General features: G+C 48.2%; 2 protein-coding genes across 2 annotated transcripts; both read left to right on the forward strand.

Moving 5' to 3' along the window:
- Window positions 1–626: 626 nt before the first annotated feature.
- Window positions 627–5,393, forward strand: UPM1 (urophorphyrin methylase 1). Its single transcript, XM_077394861.1, has 6 exons — window positions 627–1,347; window positions 2,090–2,167; window positions 2,529–2,598; window positions 2,683–2,752; window positions 4,278–4,485; window positions 4,705–5,393. Exons 1-6 carry the CDS (start codon window positions 802–804, stop codon window positions 4,852–4,854), a joined length of 1,122 nt encoding a protein of 373 aa, XP_077250976.1. The 5' UTR covers window positions 627–801; the 3' UTR covers window positions 4,855–5,393.
- A 143-nt stretch (window positions 5,394–5,536) lies between these two features.
- Window positions 5,537–17,434, forward strand: LOC143890252 (uncharacterized). Its single transcript, XM_077394860.1, has 2 exons — window positions 5,537–5,911; window positions 12,081–17,434. Exon 2 carries the CDS (start codon window positions 12,433–12,435, stop codon window positions 17,299–17,301), a length of 4,869 nt encoding a protein of 1,622 aa, XP_077250975.1. The 5' UTR covers window positions 5,537–5,911; window positions 12,081–12,432; the 3' UTR covers window positions 17,302–17,434.
- The last annotated feature ends 7,847 nt before the right edge of the window (window positions 17,435–25,281 follow it).

Consider the following 25,281-nt stretch of genomic DNA (forward strand, 5'->3'; position numbering starts at 1 on the left):
TAGGTTAATGAATTTCTGGTTTTCTATAGACTGGACCTGACTTGGGATAATTTCTCGGATTGGGAGGTTATGGAAAATCCAACCTGACCCGGGCGGGCCTGACTAGAGAAACTATAGCATTGTTTTTATTAATATCTTGTTTTTTATAGATTGGATAGGGTTATGTAAACCCTACGCATTCGAGCTGCAACCAAGGTTTTAAATTTCAGCCAAAATCCAAAATCCAAAATTTTAGACCGAAATTTCATATTTTGGCGAGGACCGAAACAGTAACATTCCGAAACCGAAATTGCTGAAATTTACCAAATTTCGGTTGAAACTTCGGCGAAATTTTTGATAAAATATTAATTTTTTATTCCTCTACATAATTTCAGCCGAAATTTCAGCCCAGAAAACGACAGTTCGAGCGCCTTTACCGAATTTCGGCCGATTTCGGCTAGAATTTCGGTTTCGGTGAGGACCAAAATTACCCCAGAAACCGAAATTTAAAACCTTTCAACTTGCAAGCTGCAACCCTAGGTCAGAGTTAGTCTTGAGACGGGTCCAAAATGCCTTTATAGACGGCGATCTATTGAACTGGAACCCTTCTCTACATTTAAAAAAAAAAGAAGCTTGTCTCTTGCCTTGGATTCATTGAACTTGGACCCTTCTCTTCATCAAAAGGCTCTCTTGCCTTTTCAGTCTCTCCAAATAACACACGCCTCTCTCTCTCTCTCTCTCTCTCTCTCTCTCTCTCTCTCTCTATTTGAAGAGCTGAGAAACAAGTTCCTATCGAACACCATCATATGTTATGTGAGAGATATGGCCCTCTTTAATCAATTCCTTCCTCAAACCTCCTCCAAATCGCATCTTACATCTCGTCTTCCTTCCCCTATCTATGCTTATTCTTGCCGTTATCCTTCACCCCACTTCAAAACCCTAAACTTCAACCCTCACTCATTATCCTCCACACCCTCTTCCCCCTTCACAGAAACCAACTCCTTTGAAAGATATCAAAGAGACAGCTGGTTATACCAAAACCCACCTCCCCAAATTGACTCTGATTCTCTCAGAGAGAATGATATTGCTCTTCAATTGCCTGAACTTAAGAAATTACTCAAAGTTTTGAGATTAAAAAGGGAGAATGAAGTCTTTAATGGAGGGAAGAGAGGGCCTGGGAATGTTTACTTGGTCGGAACAGGGCCTGGAGATCCAGAGCTATTGACCCTTAAGGCAGTGAGGGTGATTGAGAATGCTGATTTGTTGTTGTATGATAGGTTGGTTTCCAATGATGTGTTGGATTTGGTGAGAGGAGATGCTAGGCTTCTCTATGTTGGGAAGACTGCTGGTTATCATAGCCGAACTCAGGTGAGGCTTCGATCTTGTTTCTGGATTTTTCTGTGCTTTTCTTGGGTGTAGATTTTTTGGGTATAGATTAGGAATGTGAGAATGTTCTAAGATTAAGAGTATAAGGGTCGGGTTTTTGGATTGGGTATCCAAGTGTTTGATTTTTTGTTTTCTGGGGTTTGTAGGCATGGTTTAAATTTCGGTTTCCGTCTCCGTTTCAGTACTTAATTCTGACCAAAATTTTGTAAAATCAAGGAAATATTTTGGTACTAAATCAGGGCCAAAATGATTTTACTTTTAATTTGTTATTCTTTTTTAATATCTTAAAAGAATCTCGTGGTTATTCACTTTTCTGTGAGTGGAGTTGATTTTTGTCAGGGTTTCTGTCGAACTGTCTTTGTTTTTTTTATCTGAAAAGTTGTATGTTTTGCATATTTCGACTGAAACATTAACGAAATTCTGAAATTTTGGGCAAAATCTTGTATTTGGGGAATTCAAGTGGATTTCGCTTTGGTAGCAGCTGAAATTGAAATATTTCGGGCCAAAATTTAAAACCATTTTTTTGTGGGAGGAGGTTTATTTAATGCTTCTGACTCTGTCTTTCGTTTAGAAATCTCTTGTTGCTGTTATTTCTGGGTCAGGGGTTTTCATTGTAATTGGGTTCGTTTTCTGTTCTAATGTTTCACAGTAGAAATTGATTTTGTTAATTGGGTTCCCTTTTTTTTCATTGTTTTATTTATGACTAGATTTTTGGGTTTTGCAGGAGGAGATTCATGAGCTGCTTCTGAGCTTCGCCGAAGTGGGTGCCACTGTTGTAAGGCTTAAAGGAGGGGATCCTCTGGTGAGATATTTTATAATGTTATGGAAACTAAGATTCTTTTCCATTTTTTGCCATTGTTTTTGTTTTTGGGACATTGCAAACTATCTCAATTAAGAAAGTTTCGGGCTTTTTGAAATGATTTCCTGAGAATCACATATCAAAGAAAGATGATGGAAGTGACTTATATAAGCATGGGAGACTGTGGGTGTAACCGAATGGCTATGTTTTTATAGCATTTCTATGTTCCTCATTTCCAAGATTTTTTTTGTGAAAGTGTTTTTTTTTTTTTTTAATTTGTAATGATGGGTACTTCCATTTCACCTTTGCTCAATTTGGCCTTTGCCTTTGTTAGAAAGATAATTTTCATCTTTGGGCTTTTTAGGTATTTGGCAGGGGTGGGGAGGAGATGGATTTCCTACAACAACAAGGGATTCAGGTGAAGGTTATTCCAGGTATATTTTTTGTCATAGGTGTTTAGATGCTCTTCTAAGTGAAGTGCCTTATGGATAATATTTCACCTTATGGTAATTGTGCAGGAATTACTGCTGCCTCAGGAGTAGCAGCAGAGTTGGGAATTCCTTTGACTCACCGTGGTGTTGCTAATAGGTACTCCATTTCCCGCTGGTTTCTTCCGAATAATATACTGTCATGTGATTTTCACTCGAGATTTTGCATTGAGCATCATTGGAGACTTGATGATGTGATCGTTGAAGTATTGTAGAAGTCCTTTCTATCTTTCTACTATTTAGTACTGCATTTCTTACTCTGGATGAAACAAATTCCTAAATCATAGGATCATTGAGCCATGAATTTCTGTTTTGCTTTGTTCTTGGTTTTTCTATATCCTTTTCTAATTACGGCTGTCGTGGGTGTGACTTGTGAGTGGGACATAAACCTGATTTCCTGTTAGGACTATGTAAATTCATGAAGTTTTTACAATTTCAAATTGCTTGAAATTGTTCAAGTCATCTGCTTCACTTTTGTCAATGAGCAATTGCATCATAAGTTACATTGTACATTTATGCTGTCTTGTGTTCAGATGGTTGTTTTTCATTTACTACGCATACTTCCTTAATTCAGAAGTTTGGTTGGCTATTTTAATTCGCAAGGGCTTATCAAATGTCTCTGCTTCCTGCTCGCTGAGCTATTCTCAGAGTGTTGCTTTGTTGTGGGGCTGTAGGTTATCTTCTTGGTCATCTTTTTTTTTTTTTCATTTGTGTGTCTAGCTAATCAGCAATCTCATAGTACATGGTTAAACAAAAAATCATGTGTATAACCAGACTTCTAGCTAATCAGCGATCTCATTAGCTTTTCTAAATACATGGTTAAACAAAAAATCACCCCTCCTCTTTCTCTCTTCTAAATACATGGTTAAACAAAAAATCACCCCTCCTCTCTCTCTCTCTCTCTCTCTCTCTCTCTCTCTCTCTCTCTCTCTCTCTCTCTCGATAGATTAGACTAACAATCTTGTTGACTTTTAGGTTCAAAAAAGATATTGTGTGCTCCAATCGCCACGACCCTTTACACACACTAGAACATTCAATTAACGTCATTCTGAGAGTCGCTCTCTGCTATAAGGTTCCTGTCGAATTTGGAAACAAAAATGCGCAATTATATCAAGAGTGCCTTGGCCTTAGCCTCAACAGTACCAGAGAACTCGCATAATGGTGTCCTATTACTTTCTTGTTTGGGCTGACATCATGTTTTCAATAGGGAAATGATAAATGCGCCCCTTTTCTTTGCATGGGACAGCCAGCTGCAGTGTACGTGGCAATCAGGTCCCTTGAATCCTTCCCGCGTTAAGTACATCAGTCTCTGTGCAGTCACAGATACACTGCAGCTGGCTGTCCCAAGTAAAAGGGGGTGGATATATCACTTCCCTTTCAATACTACACCTTGGGGCTGCGAATGCTCAATAAGAAGTGAAAGCGTGACAATTCTTAAGCTAAATTAATGAAGCTGCTTCACATATTATATACTAAAAACAAATATAGCATACAAAGAAATCTCAGTAACTCCGAAGCCAAACCATATATGATAAGGCTTCAATTTTGGAGATGTCTAACCCATAGTTTAAAATTTTCCACTAGGATTTAAGTTCATCAGACTCTCTGACTGGTGTTTTTTGCAGTGTTAGATTCCTAACAGGGCACTCTAGGAAAGGAGGTACAGATCCTCTGTTTGTAGCTGAGCATGCAGCCGATCCTGATTCAACCTTGGTTGTGTACATGGGTCTCTCAACTCTCCCATCTCTTTCTTCAAAATTGATGCAGCATGGCCTGCCACTGGATACTCCAGCTGTTGCAGTGGAGCGGGGGACTACACCTCAGCAACGAACGGTGAGCAGTTCACTAGCTTTTCCTTTAGTTTAAGATCATTGGGCAGTTTTCTCTCTATTTCAATCCCTAATTGCTATCAGATAGTTTTTTTAGGCATTCATTTTAACTTAGTTTCCCATTACTAAAGTCCCTGAATCCTGACAGTATCCTTGGCATAATCTTCTTTGTTATGAACCATCATACTGATTGTTCAAGAACTTGATTGTTACGTTGGTGCAGGTATTTGCAGAACTGAAGGATCTTGCGGGTGAGGTTAAATTGGTAGACTTGGTGTCGCCTACACTAATCATCATTGGGAAAGTAGTGGAACTTTCACCATTTTGGCCACATTCTTCTAAAGAGGAAGCCCTTATGGTAGAGACTACGTAGTCAAGTCACAGAATAAAATGTTGCCTTTCTGAAAAATGGCACAGAAAACAATTGATTTTCATCTCACCAACTTTTGAAGAGAAGGAAGAATTGCAAGATTTAGACATAATACACAAATGGGTCATTTTGAATTCGCCATCTTAACAATGCCTACACTTAAGTGCTCCAGCTAAATGGACTGTCATCTTTAGGGACTCATTTCATCTATTTGTGTGGGAGCAGGAGACTCATCGGCAATTCTTCGACATTTTATTTTGTTGAGGTTTAGTTGGAGTAAATCTCTCTGATTCGAGGGGGTGGCTATTGCAATAGTTATTGTTGTTAAGTCAGGCAGTGATCCAGCATGATTCTTCTCTGCTTTAGGATGTTTTTGGAGCACAGATGTTGAGATTAAGAGAACATGGCTAGCTGCTTTAACTATATGGAGATATGTTGTTCAGATTTATATGTGGTTCAATTGAGATCAAAAGAATTTAAGACCTCATTTGGTGCCATTTACATATTAGAAGGTTAATCAATAGCACATTGTATTTTGGATAGAGGGAGACCCTGTTGTTCAATGATTCATTGGTAAGGTTTCATTTTTGTATTATGAGTGATGATAAAGAGGAAGCTACACTTCAGAGGTCCTCTCAAAGGGGGAAAAGATGTGAAGATGCTTCTCCTTTGCCTGCCCATCAGTCTATGGAGGGCATATGTTCCCAGTTGTATGGGCTTCCTTGTTACACCTTCATTCTTCTTAGTTGCCCAAAATACACAGCAAGGCATTGTTGGATCAACAGACCAAAAATTTTGTATGGTGTTCATTTTGTTTGACTGGTGATGGGGTCCGGACTCAGCACTGAGGAATCCGGACTCAGCACTGAGGGGTCCGAACTCAGCATCCAATTAGCTGCTGGCACGTGGCCCTCACAAGGACCGTTGGAAGGCCAACACCTGTCCCCACTAGGTGTGGCACCTGGACCAATCAGGGACCTCCACCTGCCCTCCTTAGGTATGAAACCTGGTCCATACAGAGGCCACCACCTGGCTCAGAACTACCACCTGTCCTAGACAGGTGGCTCAGAATCACTATAAATAGCCTTCACTTGTGCTAAGGTGAGGGTCCTGAAAAACTGAGAACCTGTGGACCCCGATCCCGAGGGCGGCTGGGCGAGGGACACGAGATCCCGCGCGCCGATCCTCTAAGATCTCCACAAATGAAGGAGAGCTCCGCCAAGGAACTCTCGAAAGAGTGCCCCTCACAGCATGAGAGGCGATGTCAGTGAGATACCTCTCTATTCGGGGACCAGCCCGGATTCGAGACGCACCTCGAATAAAGAAGAGTCGCCATCCAAGGAAGTGGGCCCTGGATCCCATGCTGTGCTCTGTCGCAACAGATAACCAGAGATATAAAGGGTCCGTGCCTGATGACGAATGGGGAAGGGGTTAGGCGCCCCCAATTCGCCCAAGTGCGAGCACCTGGTCTCTTATGCCATTTATTAATTAATTTTGAAGAGTTTTGGGCTAAAATCATGTGAAATGGGAACGAGTATCCCCGAAGAAACGTCTATCTAAGCATGCATGACCCGGGGATGGGCAAAAGAAAATAAACATCCAAATCCTAGCTCACCGCATCTACTCCTATCCCATCACATCTAGGAAAGCAATAATATCCGCATGCACAACTACAGTTAAGCAAGTAAAAGCATATATGATAAGCAGAAAAGCAGTAAATATCGCACAAGCTAAGCATGTGAAAGTAAACACACAAGAAATCAAAGACAAACACACGATAAACTAATAGATGCGAGGAAAGAAATGAATCGATAAATCGACGATACATGAGGACCGAGAATGCCAGGAAAAAAAAAATGGGACATACGATGGACTCAGGGAGCGATTCAAAGGAATCGAGCTCAGTGATCCTGATCCGCTGAAGATCGGATAGGTCTCACGATCGTCATAGCCTATCGTTGGGCTCAGCGAGGACCATCCCTGTGAAGGGGCCACGCTACGTCATCGCCCGTCTCAAAACCCGATAAAACGTCGGAAAACCGATAAAACCGGAAAAACACGATGAAAATCGGAAATGAAATGAAAAGAAGGCTCCGAGTGACCTGGCAATCACCATCCTTGCCCATTTTGGTTTTTTGTATTTTTGAGAAAAGCTTGAAGGATATTTTTTGATACTGAAATGATTTTTTGAAGGATTTAAATGATTTTATTGAAAAGTTTGACTGGACCTGGGATGTGGATCCCAAGCTGCACTACGTACCCTGTTGAAAGGGATCAAGCCAACGTAGTTCGGAACAGCTTTTCGAAAAACGCTTTTGAGTGTTTTTGAATTTTTGATGTTTTTGGATTTTGAAGTGTTTTTGGAATGTTTTTGTTGTTTTCAAGTGTTTTTGGAATGTTTTTGTTGTTTTCAAGTGTTTTTGAAATGTTTTTGTTGTTTTCAAGTATTTTGAAATATTTTTGTTGTTTTCAAGTATTTTGAAATGTTTTTGTTATTTTTTTTTTGAGGGGGCTGACATATATATAAAAAGAAAAATGAGGTGACTGCCACATGCTTGTGTGGGGCCTGCTGGCATTGGGTCCCGCTACTAGGGCCCGCTGGCATTGGGTCCCGCTACTAGGGCCCGCTGATGTGGGACCCGCTTGTGGGACCCACGGATGTGGGACCCACTGATGTGGGACCCGCTGATGTGGGACCCGCTGTGGGACCCGCTGTTGTGGGACATGCTGTTGTGGGACATGCTGATGTGGGACCCACTGTGGGACCCGCTGTGTGTGGAACCCACTGTGGGACCCGCTGTGGGACCCGCTGTGTGTGGGACCCGCTGTGGGACCCGTGCAGTGCAAAGAATGAATAATTTATAAAATAAAAAAAATGAACTTACGCCAGCTATAGGAGGAACAAGAGATCTAGGAAGGTATTGACAGAATCGGTGTGCTTGTGTGGGGCCCGCTGATGTGGGACCCACTGATGTGGGGCCCACTGGAGGTGGGGTGGAGGAGATGCGGATGCCGGTGGAGCTCCTGTGGTTGGTTGGGAGGATGCCGGAGAAGGTGGCCGGAATCTGGTTGGGTTGCCGGAGGAGAAGACTCTCTCTCTCTGCAGATCTCTCTCTCTCTCTCCCTCTCTCTCTCTCTCTACAGATCTCCCTCTCTCTCTCTCCCTCTGGTTTTCTTCTTTTTTTTTCTCTCTGGTTCCTCCCCTTTTTTTTTCTGGTTTTTCCTCTTTTCTTTTTTTTTCTCTCCCTGGTTCCGGTTCTCCCTCTCGGTTTCTTCTCTGTTTTCCTGTGCGAGAGATCAAGCTCTCCTCTTGAGTGGGGAGACCCATCATGAGGAGAGTCATCATCATCTTTGTTTGTCCCCCTCTTGTCCCCCCTAACTTCTTAATTTTCTCTTGATTTTTCAAAAAAAATCAAAAACCATCATCACAAATGGCATCGGATGCCATTCATGTCCTTTTAAATTAAAAAAAAAAAAATAATTGAAAGAAATTTGAATATAAGCGGATCTCACACAAGCGGGTCCCACATCAGCGGGCCCTACACAAGCGGGCCCCACATTCTCTTTTGCTCTAATTAATTCCATTTATTTTCCGCCTGACCTCGGGATTTCATTCGAATACGCGGGTTTAGGGCCCTGTCAAAATGGGGTGTCTACAGATGCCCCTCTTTGGCAGAGCGTGCTCGTCGCGCGACTGTCAAAGTTAAAGAGACAACACATTTTGACCGGCCCGAGATTTGAAATGAAAAGATATAAAAGGGATTGAATTTTGATTGAATGACAATTTGGACTTTGAATAATCAGGCGGAACCAACACGCACTGAAAAACGGGATTTTAGAGAAACAGGCTGAACCCACACGCACTGAAAATGAGATTAGAACAATTAGGCGGAACCCTCACGCACTAATCAATGGGGACAACGTTATTATGCGGAACCCTCACGCAGTAACAAGCAATGGAAATTTTTAATTAGGCGGAACCCTCACGCACTAATCAAAATGGCAAGTTATGTTATGCGGAACCATCACGCAGTAACAAAAGGTGGAATTTTAATTAGGCGGAACTCTCACGCACTAATCAAAGAGGAAAGCGTTGTTATGCGGACCCTCGCGCAGTAACAAGCGACAGAAATTTGTTATGTGGAACCCTCACACAGTAACAAAAGATGGAATTTTAATTAGGCGGAACCCTCACGCACTAATCAATGGGGGAAACTATGTTATGCGGAACCCTCACGCAGTAACCAGCAATGGAAATTTGTTATGTGGAACCCTCACACAGTAACAAAAGGTGACATCTTAATTAGGCGGAACCCTCACGCACTAATCAAAAGGGAAAGCGTTGTTATGCGGACCCCCACGCAGTAACAAACGACGAAATTTGTTATGTGGAACCCTCACACAGTAACAAAAGGTTGAATTTTAATTAGGCGGACCCTCACGCACTAATCAAAGGGGAAAGCGTTGTTATGCGGACCCTCACGCAGTAACAAGCGACGGAAATTTGTTATGTGGAACCCTCACACAGTAACAAAAGGTGGAATTTTAATTAGGCGGACCCTCACGCACTAATCAAAGGGGAAAGCGTTGTTATGCGGACACTCACGCAGTAACAAGCGACGGAAATTTGTTATGTGGAACCCTCACACAGTAACAAAAGGCGGAATTTTAATTAGGCGGACCCTCACGCACTAATCAAAGGGGAAAGCGTTGTTATGCGGACCCTCACGCAGTAACAAGCGACGGAAATTTGTTATGTGGAACCCTCACACAGTAACAAAAGGTGGAATTTTAATTAGGCGGACCCTCACGCACTAATCAAAGGGGAAAGCGTTGTTATGCGGACCCTCACGCAGTAACAAGCGACGGAAATTTGTTATGTGGAACCCTCACACAGTAACAAAAGATGGAATTTTAATTAGGCGGACCCTCACGCACTAATCAAAGGGGAAAGCGTTGTTATGCGGACCCTCACGCAGTAACAAGCGACGGAAATTTGTTATGTGGAACCCTCACACAGTAACAGATTACTTTGACTTAGAATTCCATCGTAATGTATAGCCCAAGTATTCTTTTTGGGGTTCATGTTCTTATGATTATGACTTTGTTGTCTGAAAGTCTTCTCTAATTCTTTTGATCATCTTCACTTGATGTCTTGTATTCGTCCTTGAAAAATTTGCTTTTTCGACCTGATGTTTAAAGCTGAGGGAGTCTTTCATTGACTAGCACTAAGGGCATGCTCCCGATTTATACTCGTAAGGCCAAGCAGAATACTTTGAACCCTCTTAGTAGGCTTATCGATTCTTCGCACTCTTTGGGAGATAAAATTTTGCCAATCCGTATTCTCCGAGTTTCAGATTTTGATACCCCCATCGACAGTTTCGATTTTGTCTTCAAGTGGCCTTGCTCGACGCTCTTCCTCTCGTTTGACCATCTTTCAGATCTCGAGGGGAATTTCGTCTGCATCCTCTTCCGAGGAGGGTGTCTTAGTTTGTTTATTAACATTAGATCCAAGAGCGAATACACAAGAATATTGACAACACTGGAATCATATGTTCAATTCATAGAAGATTTCAAGTACATCAATGATATTTGACACGCCACGATGGGCTCTACACCAAACTCAACAGAGGACTGGACACTGACTCACAGTAAGAAAGATCAACGGACACAACACACTCGGACTTGACATTGACACAATTATTTAGACATACCCACTTTGACAAGAGAGATGGTATGCAGCCGACAAAGAACGAATTTCAAAGATGTGAGACTTGGTTTTTTTTTTTTCTTTTGAGACAATAGACTAGCGCTGGAAGTTCATGGACATCGCCTTCCTCCACAATGGTGATGACTATGGAGTTCGACCCTGGAATAGGAATCTCGGAAGGGGAGGCCTCTTTGGTTTCTGTAGACCTGGCTCAAACTGATTTTCAACACCTGATAATGGTGAGGCTTTCTCTGGCATGATGTTTTCAAGGAGCTCCAGCTCTGACATCTTTCATTTTCCTTCTGCAATCAATCTACTTCCCAGCCCCAGGGTGGTATAGGTAAAGGTGGTAAGATCCATGAAGGGTTGAATGAGTTGAATGGTTCCCCTGGTGGGTGGAAAAGGTGCAACATAGTTAGGTGCAGAGTTCTCGGAAGCATTTGAGTTCGAGAAGAGTGAGGGGATCCCCGTCTATCAGGTCCTGAATTTCATCATCATTTCCCTCATTTTGGTCAGGACGAGACTCTCAGTAGACTCAACCATCTGGGCAAGGTGAGAGGAAATAGGTACAGCAGACTGGCTAGACCAGGAAAGTTTAGAGATGAAAGCTTTTTTGGGGTTGATGGTAGACGAGTGACTAAGACTCCTGTCATGGACACCATAAACACTAGGCTCAATGAGAATTAATCGCATGACAATGTAATGTGCAAGTTGAAGCAAAAGGTAGCACAAACACATCCTTCCCCTTGGATAAAAATCCGACAACATAACAACTGTACATGAAGAGGTGGTACGACAAGTACATGGTTTGTCAACAAGCCAAAAAGGATGATGACCACACTCAAGGTATTTGGAAAAAATTCGGCAGCATAACGGCTATACCAGGAGATGTGGTAAGGTAAGCACAAGTTTTGTCAACGAACCCAAAAGGATAATGATTATGCTGAAGGGTTCTAAAAAAATCGGCAGCATGACGGCTATACTAGGAGGGTCTCAGCAACTAAATATGAAGAGTATGCCGTCATGGTCAAGATAAAGCAGGGCTCTCAGCAAGAACACACTCCGGTAATGATAATGGCAAGATAGACTCATAATCGACATGCGGAGTACATCTGATCAGGATCAATCAAATGATCAAGCACATGGGAGATAGATCATGACTAAAAGAGCCAAGCATCTGATGATAATCCATAGAATGGAGAGAGAGGAATAATTGATTAGATTATGAAGGAAAACTTAACTAGGAAGTAAACCCTAATCTAGTAATAAATATATGTACATACATATATACCCTAACCAGGGGCACCAACCCTAGTCTAATCTAGCGGAGTCAAGGAAGTCTCGACTCATGACAGACAAGTGAGTGTACCAGGACCGCATTTGTAGCCACATGAGGTGAACTACCCTAGTCTACAAATGGGACAAGGCTCCTAACTCTAAGCTTCACATGTGTAAGCAACACATGTTCGTCCTCATATGAATGCAATATAGATGTATATAAATAGCCTGTCCTAGACAGGTGGCTCAGAATCACTATAAATAGCCTTCACTTGTGCTAAGGTGAGGGTCCTGAAAAACTGAGAACCAAAACTCTAAGCTTTTTGCTCTGACATTGCTCTGCACTCCTGCTCATACTGACTTGAGTGTCGAAGCGCCCGTCCGGAGTATCACTCCGGGTTGGTCCTCTGACCCTTTTCTTTCTTGTCTGTACTCTTGTGCAGCGCAGGACTCAACCAGCCCCTCAGTCGTGGCTCGTTAGTTCGGACCACCCAGCCCTACCATAACCTGTTACCGATTTTAGGCCTAACAGATTTGGCGCCATCCGTGGGACCACGCAACAAAAAGCTGTTCGAAATCTCACCCAGATAAAAATGGTAGGACAGACCGGCAAGCGAGCACCTCCGACTTCTCGGGCTACCCGGGCTACAGCCCCCCGGGAAGGACGAAGTGAGCGGCTGGCCTCGCAGGTGGAGGTCGGGGCGGCCGTGGAGCGGACTTCGCCCCACTCGGACCGTTCAGACCCCACCCCGACCCCGAGGGAGATGCGGGCCCTTTTTCAGGAAATGACCGCTGTAGTTGCGCAGTTCAGGAATGCGGCTCCCGCACTCCAGCAGCACCCCGTCGAGGTTTCTCGACCCGTTCAGAGGGGAGAAAGCTCCCGCAGAGAACGCGCGTCTCCACCCCGCGACCAAACTCGTCACTCCACAAGAAGAGACCACCGCTCGCGGGACAGGAACGTGCGCCCTGAGCCTCGTCAGCATTACCGGTCACGATCTCCCTCCGTGCAGAAACGTGGCAGCAAGAGAGACCCTATGCACGGAGAGGGATCGCGACACCGGCGAAGGAGTCCCCTCAGCCAGTCCGGATCCGCAAGGAGCCCATCAGCCGTAAGGAGTAGACCTGCCCGTCTGGCCGAACAGAGGGATGATCCGATGTTACTGAGAATCCAGAAGATCGATAATAGAATCGAGGAGCTGGCTAGAGATCATGGCCGCCCTGCTTCAAGGATCTTCAGTAGCAATCCCCCTTTCACAGACAGGGTACTCGGTGCGGCAGTCCCCTTGGGCTTCAAGATGCCGCAGATCCCGCAGTATGATGGGACCACCGATCCCGTGGATCATCTGCAGACCTTCAGGACGACGATGCTTCTCCACGGGGCGTCGGACGGGTTCCTTTGCAGGGCACTCCCCACCACATTAACTGGAGCCGCGAGAGACTGGTACTCACGGCTGAAGCCCAAGTCTGTTGACAATTTCGACGACTTCGGGGACGACCTGGCCCGGCATTTTATGAGCAGCAGAAGGCCTCGAAAGACGACGGCTTCGCTGATGGCCCTGAGGCAGGAAGACGGTGAGGCCTTAAAAGCGTTCGTTGGCCGGTTTAACAGGGAGGCCCTTCAGGTACCCAACCTGGATCCCTCCGCGGCAACGAATGCTCTTCTGGCCGGAGCCCGGTCCACTGACTTCCGAAGAGCAGTCGCCCGGCGCAATCCGCAGTCCTTGGCAGATCTGATGACCGGGGCGGAGGAGTACATCTCCGTCGAGGAGACTCTCGCTGCCCTGGATTCCGTCAGCAAGAGAAGACCAGAGGAAAAGAACCCCATCAAGCAGCGTAGGGATGACAGGCCCCAGAGGAAGGAGAGCAGTCCGTCCCGGAAGGAAAGGAGCTCCCCCCGGCCTCGAAAGGAGAGGAGCCCCCCGACGAGGGAGCGCTACACGCCGCTCACCGCATCTAGGGCTCAAATTTTGGCAGCCATTCGGAAAGAAGACTTCATCCGGTGGCCGAAGAAGCAGACGCCAGAGGCAGGCACCCAAGACATGTCCAGGTATTGCCGGTTCCATAAGAGCCGCCACGGCCACGACACCAACGCCTGCATTCATCTCAAGGAGGAGATCGAGCAGCTGATAAGCAGAGGGTACCTTGGGAGGTACTTAAAAAATAATGACAACAGAAGGGAGCGCCAGGACAACTCGAGGCCCAGAGACAGAAGCCCTCGAGACGCCCAACCCCTGGGCGACCGCATCCAGGCTCCTGCCCCGGCCGTTCTCCCTCCTCAGGTACCTCAACCTCAACTTCAACCTCATGGTGTTATTGGTACCATTTCAGGAGGGCCGACCGCGGGAGGGGGGACCTCTTCATCGGCCCGCAGAACCTATGCCCGGCAGGTCAACGCCGTCCATACCTGCAGCAAGAGGGCCGAGCCAGAAAATGAGATATCCTTTTCGGAGGCAGATCTTGACGGTCTGATCCTCCCGCATGATGATGCCCTGGTCGTCACAATGCTAGTGGCGAACTGGGAAATGAAGAAGATCCTGGTCGACAACGGGAGCTCCGCCGACATCCTCTACTATCACGCCTTCGAACAGATGATGATCGGAGCTGACCGTCTGAAACCGGCCAACTCAGATCTGTTCGGGTTCTCAGGAGAAGTTGTCAAGGTCGAAGGGCAGATTGAGCTTCCAGTTCTTATCGGGGAGCCGCCCCGCCAGTCCTTCGCAATGGTGACCTTCCTGGTGGTTAAGGCCAAGTCGGCCTACAATGCCATTCTAGGACGCCCTGGCCAGAACCTCCTTCGAGCTATTCCCTCCGCCTATCATCAGAAGATGAAGTTCATTACGCCAGGAGGCGTAGGTGAAGTCAGAGGGGATCAGCCTCAATCAAGACAATGCTATGCGGCAGCGCTGAGAGGCAAGAATGCGTCTGAGTCTCTTCCAATCGAGCTGTACGATCTGAGAGACGAAGCGCAGGTCACAGTCAACGAGCCCGCAGAGGACCTCATCTCTATTCAATTGAACATCGATGACGAACAGAGGGTTGTCCAGATCGGCTCTGCCCTGCCAGAGGCCGCGCAGCAGGATCTCGCTCAGTTCCTCAGGGCCAATGCAGATGTTTTTGCCTGGACTCCTTCAGACATGCCCGGCATTGACCCGTCGATTAGCACCCACGAGCTCGGTGTCGATCAGACCTGCAAGCCCGTAAAGCATAAGCGGAGACACTTTGCACCGGAGCCAGGAGAAGAGCTGATTCTGTACCTCTCAGCGGGACCCTTGGCAGTTGCAGCAGTACTGATCAAAGAAGAGTCTAACCAGCAAAGGCCGATCTACTATGTGAGCAAGGTCCTCCACGATGTAGAGACCAGATATCAGCGAGTAGAAAAGCTCGTGTGCGCCCTTATCATGGCGGCCCGGAAGCTAAGGCCGTACTTCCAGGCGCACACAATCAAGGTCTTGACAGGGCAGCCTCTCAGACAGATTCTCCACCGGCCAGACACTTCGGGCCGACTTGTCAAGTGGGCCGTGGAGCTCAGTGAGTTTGATATCAAGTATCTACCCAGGCCGGCGATCAAAGCTCAGATTCTCGCTGACTTCATAGCCGAGTGCACAGTTCCGGACCCAGACCCCGGGCTGGTAGCAGTTCCATCTCCAGAGGCAGAGCCGGCTGTACCGGAGCCTCGAGTCGTTTTCAGAGCATCACCGCCCCCCGGAACTGAGTCCGTCATCGCGCACCCAGTTTTTGATGAAGAGCCGCTCTGGGAAGTGTATGTGGACGGGTCATCGAACAAGACAGGGTGTGGTGCAGGACTAGTCCTCACTGGACCAGAGGACTTCGTCCTGAACTACGCCCTGAGGTTTGGTTTCCGTGCGTCCAACAATGAAGCAGAATATGAAGCGCTCATAGCCGGGATGAATCTCGCTGTGCAGACCCGTGCTCAGAGGTTGAGGGCGTACTGCGATTCACAGCTGGTCGTCTGTCAGATCCAGGGAGTATACGAAGCCCGTGAAGAGCGAATGATCAAGTACCTGGGGAGGGTTCGCAGTCTGGCCGTTCATTTCAAGAGCTTTGAGGTCGTCAGAATCCCCCGAGCAGAGAATGTAAAGGCAGATGTGCTATCAAAGCTTGCAGCCTCAGGTTACACCGCCCTCAGAGAAATTCGCATGGAGTTTCTGAAGAGGTCCAGTATCGACGCCCAGTCCGTCGTGGTGATGCAGATTGACGATGAGCCGTGCTGGATGGATGAGATAATCAGGTATCTACGCAGCGGAGAGCTCCCTGGAGAGAGAAAGGAGGCCCGTAAGGTCACGCAGAGGGCAGCGAGGTTTTCACTGGATGGCGAGACTCTATACAAGAGGTCGTATACCCTCCCGTATCTGAAGTGTCTTCGCCCCAGTGATGCCTTGTTAGCCCTGCAGGAAACCCATGAAGGAATCTGCGGAGAGCACCTCGGGGGCAAGGCCCTCGCCATTAAAATCCTCCTGAGAGGTCTGTACTGGCCTACATTGAGGAAGGACGCGCTGAGCCTTGTAAAAAAGTGTGAGAAGTGCCAGAAGTTCTCTCCGACCGTCCACCGGCCACCCGTTCCGATGGCCCCGATCATCAGTCCTCTTCCCTTCGCAGTATGGGGAATGGATATCCTGGGCCCCTTTCCGCCGGCCTCGGGAGGCCGTGAGTTCGTCGTTGTCGCTATTGATTATTTCACCAAGTGGGTAGAAGCAGAGCCTCTGGCCAAGATCACAGAGCAGAATGTACAGAACTTCTTCTGGAAATCAGTGGTGTGCAGGTTCGGAATCCCCCGGGTCCTCATAACGGACAATGGCAAGCAGTTCGACTCGAGGAACTTCCGAAAGTTTTGTTCTGACCTGCACATAGAGCAGAGATTCACGTCTGTGGCACATCCTCAGACGAATGGGCAAACAGAGGTGACGAACAGGACCCTCTTGCAGGGGATAAAGAAGAGACTGGATGGCAAGGCCGGGCGTTGGGCAGACGAACTGTATCATGTGCTCTGGGCGTATCGGACTACTCCGCGTACGGCCACAGGCGAGTCGCCCTTCAATCTCTCATTCGGAACAGAAGCAGTGATCCCGGTTGACATCGGCGTCCCCTCCCCAAGGATCGTCCATTTCAGTGAGCAGCTCAACGGGGACGGACTCCGTGCCAACCTTGACTTGCTTGAAGAAGTCCGTGAGGAATCTCAGATCAGGTCGGCGGCCTATAAGCAGAAAGTATCCAGATATCATGACGTCAAGATCCGACCAAGAGAATTCCGTGCCGGCCACCTAGTCCTGAGGAAAGCCTCCGTTTCCCAGCCAAGAAGCGTGGGCAAGCTCTCCCCGACCTGGGAAGGACCGTACCGAATAAAAGAAGTCATCCGCCCAGGAAGCTATCGGTTAGAGTCCCTCGACGAACAGATGCTACCACACGCCTGGAATTCTAGAAATCTCCGGATCTACTATCAGTAATTTTGTTTGCCTTCATAGGCTTGTAAAGAACTACTGTAATCATCCAAGTTCTGGAATGAATAAAATAAGTTTCCCGAACAAGTGTCCTTCTTTGAGTAACTTATGTAGACATCAGTATATAACAGCAGTGGTGCACTCCGGCTCATCCTAGTGGCTTGGAGATCAGTTCCAGCCGGGACGCCCGCAGTGGAAACCACCTTCAAATATTTCCTAAGTGTTTGAGTACCAAGCTTCCAGCTCGGTTCTCGCAGACTTAGGACGACGAGCAGCAGTGGTGCACTCCGGCTCATCCTAGTGGCTTGGAGATCAGTTCCAGCCAGGACGCCCGCAGTGGAAACAACCTTCAAATATTTCCTAAGTGTTTGAGTACCAAGCTTCCAGCTCGGTTCTCGCAGACTTAGGACGACGAGCAGCAGTGGTGCACTCCGGCTCATCCTAGTGGCTTGGAGATCAGTTCCAGCCAGGACGCCCGCAGTGGAAACCACCTTCAAATATTTCCTAAGTGTTTGAGTACCAAGCTTCCAGCTCGGTTCTCGCAGACTTAGAACGACGAGCAGCAGTGGTGCACTCCGGCTCATCCTAGTGGCTTGGAGATCAGTTCCAGCCAGGACGCCCGCAGTGGAAACCACCTTCAAATATTTCCTAAGTGTTTGAGTACCAAGCTTCCAGCTCGGTTCTCGCAGACTTAGGACGACGAGCAGCAGTGGTGCACTCCGGCTCATCCTAGTGGCTTGGAGATCAGTTCCAGCCAGGACGCCCGCAGTGGAAACCACCTTCAAATATTTCCTAAGTGTTTGAGTACCAAGCTTCCAGCTCGGTTCTCGCAGACTTAGGACGACGAGCAGCAGTGGTGCACTCCGGCTTATCCTAGTGGCTTGGAGATCAGTTCCAGCCAGGACGCCCGCAGTGGAAACCACCTTCAAATATTTCCAGCTCGGTCTTCGATGCAGCACAGAAATGATGCGTACAAAAAATAAGAATGCTGTACAGACAGTTAAACAAAAATGTATTTGTATTCAGTATTCGTATTACAAAATTGCTCTCTTCGCCGAGCTGGCTTACAAAGAATGGGCATTACAAACTGTGCACAAAAACGTATCACCAAAAAGAAAGAAGGCTGCTGCTCAGGCCTCCTCGTCTGCCACCACCTCGGTGACGATCTCTGTGGGAGTGAGGGCTGTAGGTTCGCCGCCCTCCGCAGAGGAGACGGCGGCCACAGTCACCTCCGCATCTACCTCAATAGGCCGGGAGGAGTCCGGTTCGTCTTCCTCCTCATCTTCCTCATCCTCTGGAGGTGCATACGGGACGGTTAGCCCGTCCAGGGAGATGCCGGGGTGAAGTCTCTTCACCTGCTCGGAGCAGAGAAGGAAACCTGCCCTGTAAGCCTGGAGGCCTATGTCGAAGTGCTGGGCCTCCTTCCTCTCCTCAGTTTCCTTCACGGCCTTCTCCACGGCCGCCTTCTCCTTCCTTCCGGCCCTCTCTGCCGAACTTAGGAGATCCTGCACGGCCTGGTTTTTGACCCTCTGCAGTTCGTCCTGTAAGCTGTTGAGTTCGGCCTCTTTGATCTGGACGGCTTCAGTGAGCTCGTCGTTCTCCTTCTGGAGCTGGGCCTTTTCGGACTCGATCCTTGTGATCGTCTCAGAGAAGAGATATCGCTTCTTGGCCATATCCCTTGAGTAGACCTGGAGTTGATAGAGGGCGGAGCTGATTGCCGCTTCGCAGGTCTCCGGCACCTCTTTTTCGACTTCTAACCGGTCGCATAGGAGGACGCCCTTGTACATCAACTCTGTGGCCACCCGGGTATCCCCCAGGCCGGTGTCCGTTTTCTGCACGGCCCAGTTCGGGCGGAAGACGTTGTCGCCTCCAACCGATGCAGTAGCCGGCATACCCAGTACTGCCCCGCCGTGCTTTGACCCTGTCGCCGCTCCGGACTTGGAGCTCTGACCCGTGGTGTCTGCCCGGCTCGATAGGGCAAGCTTATGCGTCGCCCGGCTGCTTTTCAGAGGCTTAGCCAGCGCGACCATCGGCGGAGTCGACTCCGGCACCTTCCTCTTCTTGCCCTTTGTTTGGGGCTGCTCCTGCGCTGGGGACGCGCCCGAGGACTGCTTGATTCTGTCCAAAAGGGACATCTGCTTCACCATTTCTGCAAAAGAGAACGGACCGCAGTCAGAAATATGAAAATTGAAGAACACTTCAGAAAAACAAAATGTTATCCTAAAGGATCTACGTACGTGCCGGCGTCGCACGACTGACCCCGAGTGCGACCAGCTCGGCCTCTTCTTCGAACTCTGAGCAGTGTATTGGACCTCGCTTGAGCTCTTCTTTGATCAGAGCGAAGGTCATATGGTCATAGTCCTCGAGGGCTGGTTTCTTACTAAGGCGGCGAGTGTCCGGCGTTCTCCATTGTAATGAGAACAGCCAGTGCGAGCCCGGCACGGTGTCCTTTACATAGAAGAACCTGTTCTTCCATGTGTGAATGGAAGAAGGTATCCCAGTGATCATTTTCATTTCAGGCCTCTGGCTAATGTAGATCCAGCCGCCGTCCTTATGCCTCTTCAGGTGCGCACACATCCTGAAGACGGGCACGGTGGGGTTCCTACGGAGCCGGACTTCAAGAAGGTACAAGAAGCCGATCAGCGTTCTCCAAGAGTTTGGGACGACCTGTGTAACTGCCAGCCCGTAATAATTCAGTGCGTCCGCAAAGAAGGGGTGGAAGGGGAGCCTAAGCCCGGCCCGTAAGGCCTCTTCATATACGCAGAGGTCTGCGCTATCGTTGCTGGCCCGATCCCCTTCGACAGCCGCCCTCAGAATGTACCGGCTAGGAATACAGTATTTGTCCCTGACGATCTGAAGCCTGTTCGGCCACAGATGGTTCACCTCGTATAAGGCCCCGATGTTATACTGCGGGTTGGCTTCCATCTGTGCCTCCGCTAGCACCTCGACTGGCATACGCGACGATTGAGGAACTGCCGCTTCGACGTCCTCATCATCGTCGCTGGTTTCTACCCGGTCCGGTCCGTCCCCACAGGCCGGAATTGTGTCTAAGTCCACACTCATTTCCTCACCGCTCTCCTCGTCTATTATGATCACTAGCTCTTCGCCCTCAACACCGGCCTCCACTATAGGTGAGGCCGGAACCGCCCTCTCCGACGCCTCGGACCCCGATGCGGTACTGGTCGAACCGGACTCCTTTGAACTGGAGTCCGTCTCGGAACTAGTGCTAGACATAAAAAAGGAAGAAAAGAAAAGCTAAAAGCTAAAAAAGATTACCGAACTGGAGTGTTGGACGAGGACCTCCGGGCTCACTGATCCGAAGCGGGCAGAAAACTTGAGTAGCCGAACAGAAGAGGAGGAGAGTAAAAGATGAAAAGTAAGAAATGAAGAGTAAACTTCAGTATTTATAGAGAGGCTGGGAAGAGCGGGAAAAATCCCGCCCATTTCCGCCAGCCGGAGTGCGCCACGTCGCCTTCCGCATTAAATGCGCCGCTCGCATTAAATGCGCCGTCCGCATTAAATGCGCCGCCTGCATTAAATACAAGGCACAGGTCCCAAAGCGCCAGGAGACAAAAGACCTGTCCGGCTGTCCGGACAGGATATGGCGCTAGGCGACAAAAGACCTGTCCGGCTGTCCGGACAGGATATGGCGCGTTCGCTAGACGACAAAAGCGCCAGGCGACAAAAGACCTGTCCGGCTGTCCGGACAGGATATGGCGCGTTCGCTAGACGACAAAAGCGCTAGACGACAAAAGACCTGTCCGGCTGTCCGGACAGGATATGGCGCGTTCGCTAGACGACAAAAGCGCTAGGCGACAAAAGACCTGTCCGGCTGTCCGGACAGGATATGGCGCGTTCGCTAGACGACAAAAGCGCCAGGCGACAAAAGACCTGTCCGGCTGTCCGGACAGGATATGGCGCGTTCGCTAGACGACAAAAGCGCTAGGCGACAAAAGACCTGTCCGGCTGTCCGGACAGGATATGGCGCGTTCGCTAGGCGACAAAAGCGCCAAGCGACAAAAGACCTGTCCGGCTGTCCGGACAGGATATGGCGCGTTCGCTAGGCGACAAAAGCGCTAGACGACAAAAGACCTGTCCGGCTGTCCGGACAGGATAATTCAAAAGACCTGTCCGGCTGTCCGGACAGGATATGGCGCGTTCGCTAGACGACAAAAGCGCTAGGCGACAAAAGACCTGTCCGGCTGTCCGGACAGGATAATTCAAAAGACCTGTCCGGCTGTCCGGACAGGATATGGCGCGTTCGCTAGGCGACAAAAGCGCTAGGCGACAAAAGACCTGTCCGGACAGGATATGGCGCGTTCGCTAGGCGACAAAAGCGCTAGACGACAAAAGACCTGTCCGGCTGTCCGGACAGGATAATTCAAAAGACCTGTCCGGCCGTCCGGACAGGATATGGCGCGTTCGCTAGACGACAAAAGCGCTAGGCGACAAAAGACATGTCCGGCTGTCCGGACAGGATAATTCAAAAGACCTGTCCGGACAGGATATGGCGCGTTCGCTAGACGACAAAAGCGCTAGGCGACAAAAGACCTGTCCGGCTGTCCGGACAGGATAATTTAAAAGACAAAAGACCTGTCCGGCTGTCCGGACAGGATATGACGCGTTCGCTAGACGACAAAAGCGCTAGGCGACAAAAAGCTTTACCAGCAAAAACCTGCCCGGCTGGCCGTTCACAGCCTTAGCCGAACAGGACCATATAACCTCCTGAACCAAGGACGTCCAGGACCCCTGGCCGCCCAGACCTCTGGTCAAAAATTTAGCCGTACTGGATAGCCGAATGCCTTCTGCCCGGCCGTACTCCTTCAGGCCAGACGCCAAGGCCAGGCCAGGGCGCCCGGAGTCTCCTGTCCGGCCACTATTTCTCCTAGCTGAGTCTGAGCCCGGCCTAAGCTGCCTGGAGGTCTTAAGGCCGGCCCGACGCTGTCTTTACCTTCTCTTTGCTTCTTCTAGCCACTTTCATGGCTTGAAGAACCAGGGGGCAACTGATGGGGTCCGGACTCAGCACTGAGGAATCCGGACTCAGCACTGAGGGGTCCGAACTCAGCATCCAATTAGCTGCTGGCACGTGGCCCTCACAAGGACCGTTGGAAGGCCAACACCTGTCCCCACTAGGTGTGGCACCTGGACCAATCAGGGACCTCCACCTGCCCTCCTTAGGTATGAAACCTGGTCCATACAGAGGCCACCACCTGGCTCAGAACTACCACCTGTCCTAGACAGGTGGCTCAGAATCACTATAAATAGCCTTCACTTGTGCTAAGGTGAGGGTCCTGAAAAACTGAGAACCAAAACTCTAAGCTTTTTGCTCTGACATTGCTCTGCACTCCTGCTCATACTGACTTGAGTGTCGAAGCGCCCGTCCGGAGTATCACTCCGGGTTGGTCCTCTGACCCTTTTCTTTCTTGTCTGTACTCTTGTGCAGCGCAGGACTCAACCAGCCCCTCAGTCGTGGCTCGTTAGTTCGGACCACCCAGCCCTACCATAACCTGTTACCGATTTTAGGCCTAACAACTGGTCTTAGGTTAATATTCTGTTTGTGGAACATGTTTATGATGATTGTGGCATCTGTGCTTCTTCTTTCCTCCAGATTGTGCTTGTGGACTTCATCAATTCCTAAAATAATTATCACATTAGGCGGGGGACAGGATTCAAACCTGCAGTTTTCAGGTGACGAGCCTGATGAGTCGACCAATTTCTGTTCTTCGTCTTTGTTTCACTATTCTCACCTAGGTCCTTGACAGAACCAGTGCTTAGTAAGCGGCGGGGGTATAAAACTTTACATGGCAATGTAACACAGAATCTGCATGACTGTTGTGCTGACCCTCATGTCATGCAATGGCAGGTACAATACCAGTTTAGTCATGAAGTACTCAGTTCAGAATTTCCCTGGAGAAGTCATTGTGTTTTGGATGCGAGGGAAGGATCAAATATAGATTTATCATCTTGATCTCATCATCAATCACAATAATCTTTAGGGGAGTGATAAATCGACTCCCAATGTGTCTTTCTCTCTCCTCTAGGTTAGAGAGAGAAAGAGGAGAGAGATAGACACATGGGGAGTCGATTTATCACTGCCCTAATCTTTATTGGTCCTTGAAATGGGGGAGATCTAATCCCATCCTTAACAATGATTTCTCGATAATGCATGAAATACATCATAATAATGCATGAAATTTACCAAAATACCCCTAGCTGGAGAAATACGCCACAATATCAAGCAAGAGATCGCTTGGTATTTTTTTTCTTTCAAAAATTTACTCTCCTCTGCTAGGAGTATTTTGGTTATCTCATCATTTAGTACATGGGAATTGCTAGCGTCCATCCCAAAAGGCATTTAGTAGCTGGTCTGTCTCCATTCACGAGGTGGCTGGTCTTCACGAGGTGGCTGGTCTTATGTGCGACAGACCAACCGCAAAAAGCCTTTTGCGATGGACCCAAATCCCTTTCAGGGGTTTGCTAGGGACCATCACAGAGGTTATTTCTCAGACTGGCTGTTGCATGCGACAGCAGCCACGTAGGCTCACTTTTTGTCTTCTTCGTTGAATTCATCCTATTTTCAGGGGTTTGTGCCGAGCATGCCCCCCACCCTGAATCTGACCCGGGTGCGGGGGATATCTTATTAGTGGAGCGTCTTTCACCGCCATGGAATGGGCCCACGTCACCTTCAACCCCAATCTGATCTAAAGAGGGACTCACATTAAGGAAACTTCTATCGATCAGATGGTTGGGATCATCCTATGAAAATGATTTTTGGGGCACAACCTATTTACGTGTTGTGGCCCATCAAATGGACAGTTTGGATCATCACATGGTGTGGGCTGTACAGTCCATTTTGAAAAAGAAGAGGGGGCTCCCTCTCTTGTAGGCTATTTTCACCCCCTTCCACGGCTGGCTAACGTTAAACGTGAGGCTTCAACGAGTAACTCTAACGAAGGTTATATTCCCCTTTTTTTCCCTCTTTTTTGTATATGACGTAGTGTGTTCCCCCCCCCCCCCCCCCCCCCCCCCCCCCCCTCTCTTCTTCTAATCATTTAGTGCACGTTTCTCACCTTTAGACCCTCTCTCCCGCTCTTTCCCTCTCCCTGTCCCCCCACAACAGGAACAGTTGATGCGCCCCCAAAATTCTCCTCCTTGGTTCCCAAATCTAACCCACTATGGCAGTGTACCGTCTAGACCATAGGATGATCCAAGTGGTTCATTTGATAGGCCACATCGTAAATAGGTTGTGTCCCAAAAAACCGTTTCCATATCATGATCCTACCCCTCAGATATAAAGAGAAATTGCTTATTATGGGAACCTCTATAGATTGGAGGGTTGTGATCATCCTATGCAAATGATTTTGGAGGCACAACCCATTTACGTTATGGCCCATCAAATGGACGACTCGGATCATCCTATGGTCTGGACGGTACACTTCATTTTCAAAAATATGGGTGGAGCCTAAATTGGGGCTTAATGTTACTGTACGAACCACACCGTAGGATGATCCAAACCATGTACGGCTTGGATCATCCTATGTTGTGGACGGTACGCTTCAATTTGAAAAAATATTAGTGGGGCCTCCGATTGGGCCTTAATGTTACTGTACGACCAACTCCATAGGATTATCCAAACCATGGACGGCTCGGATCGTCCTATGTTGTGGACGGGCCTTATGTTACTTTACGACCGACTCCATAGGATTATCAGCGGCCCTTTTGTTTTGCCGTGGAATTGACGAGTTTGGGCAGCAGTAAAGGCAGAAATCAAATATACTTATGCTCTCAGATTCGCTCCAGACACGCGTCAACATCCGAAAGTCTTCAGGCCAGCCATCACGTGTGCCGGGATCTGACGGCTGACACAGAATCCGCGATCAACGGAAAGCATTACCGAGGCCTCCAATCCAACGGTCTATGTTTTATCCGTTTTTCTCGCTCAGCTGGTGTAGTAGAGGGCACGCTTCTCCTAACCACGGTTAGAAC

Source organism: Tasmannia lanceolata, unplaced genomic scaffold (genome assembly GCF_043159265.1).
Source record: "Tasmannia lanceolata isolate RefF3 unplaced genomic scaffold, GAP_Taslan_0.1 ptg000013l, whole genome shotgun sequence".
In the NCBI taxonomy this organism is placed as follows: domain Eukaryota; kingdom Viridiplantae; phylum Streptophyta; class Magnoliopsida; order Canellales; family Winteraceae; genus Tasmannia; species Tasmannia lanceolata.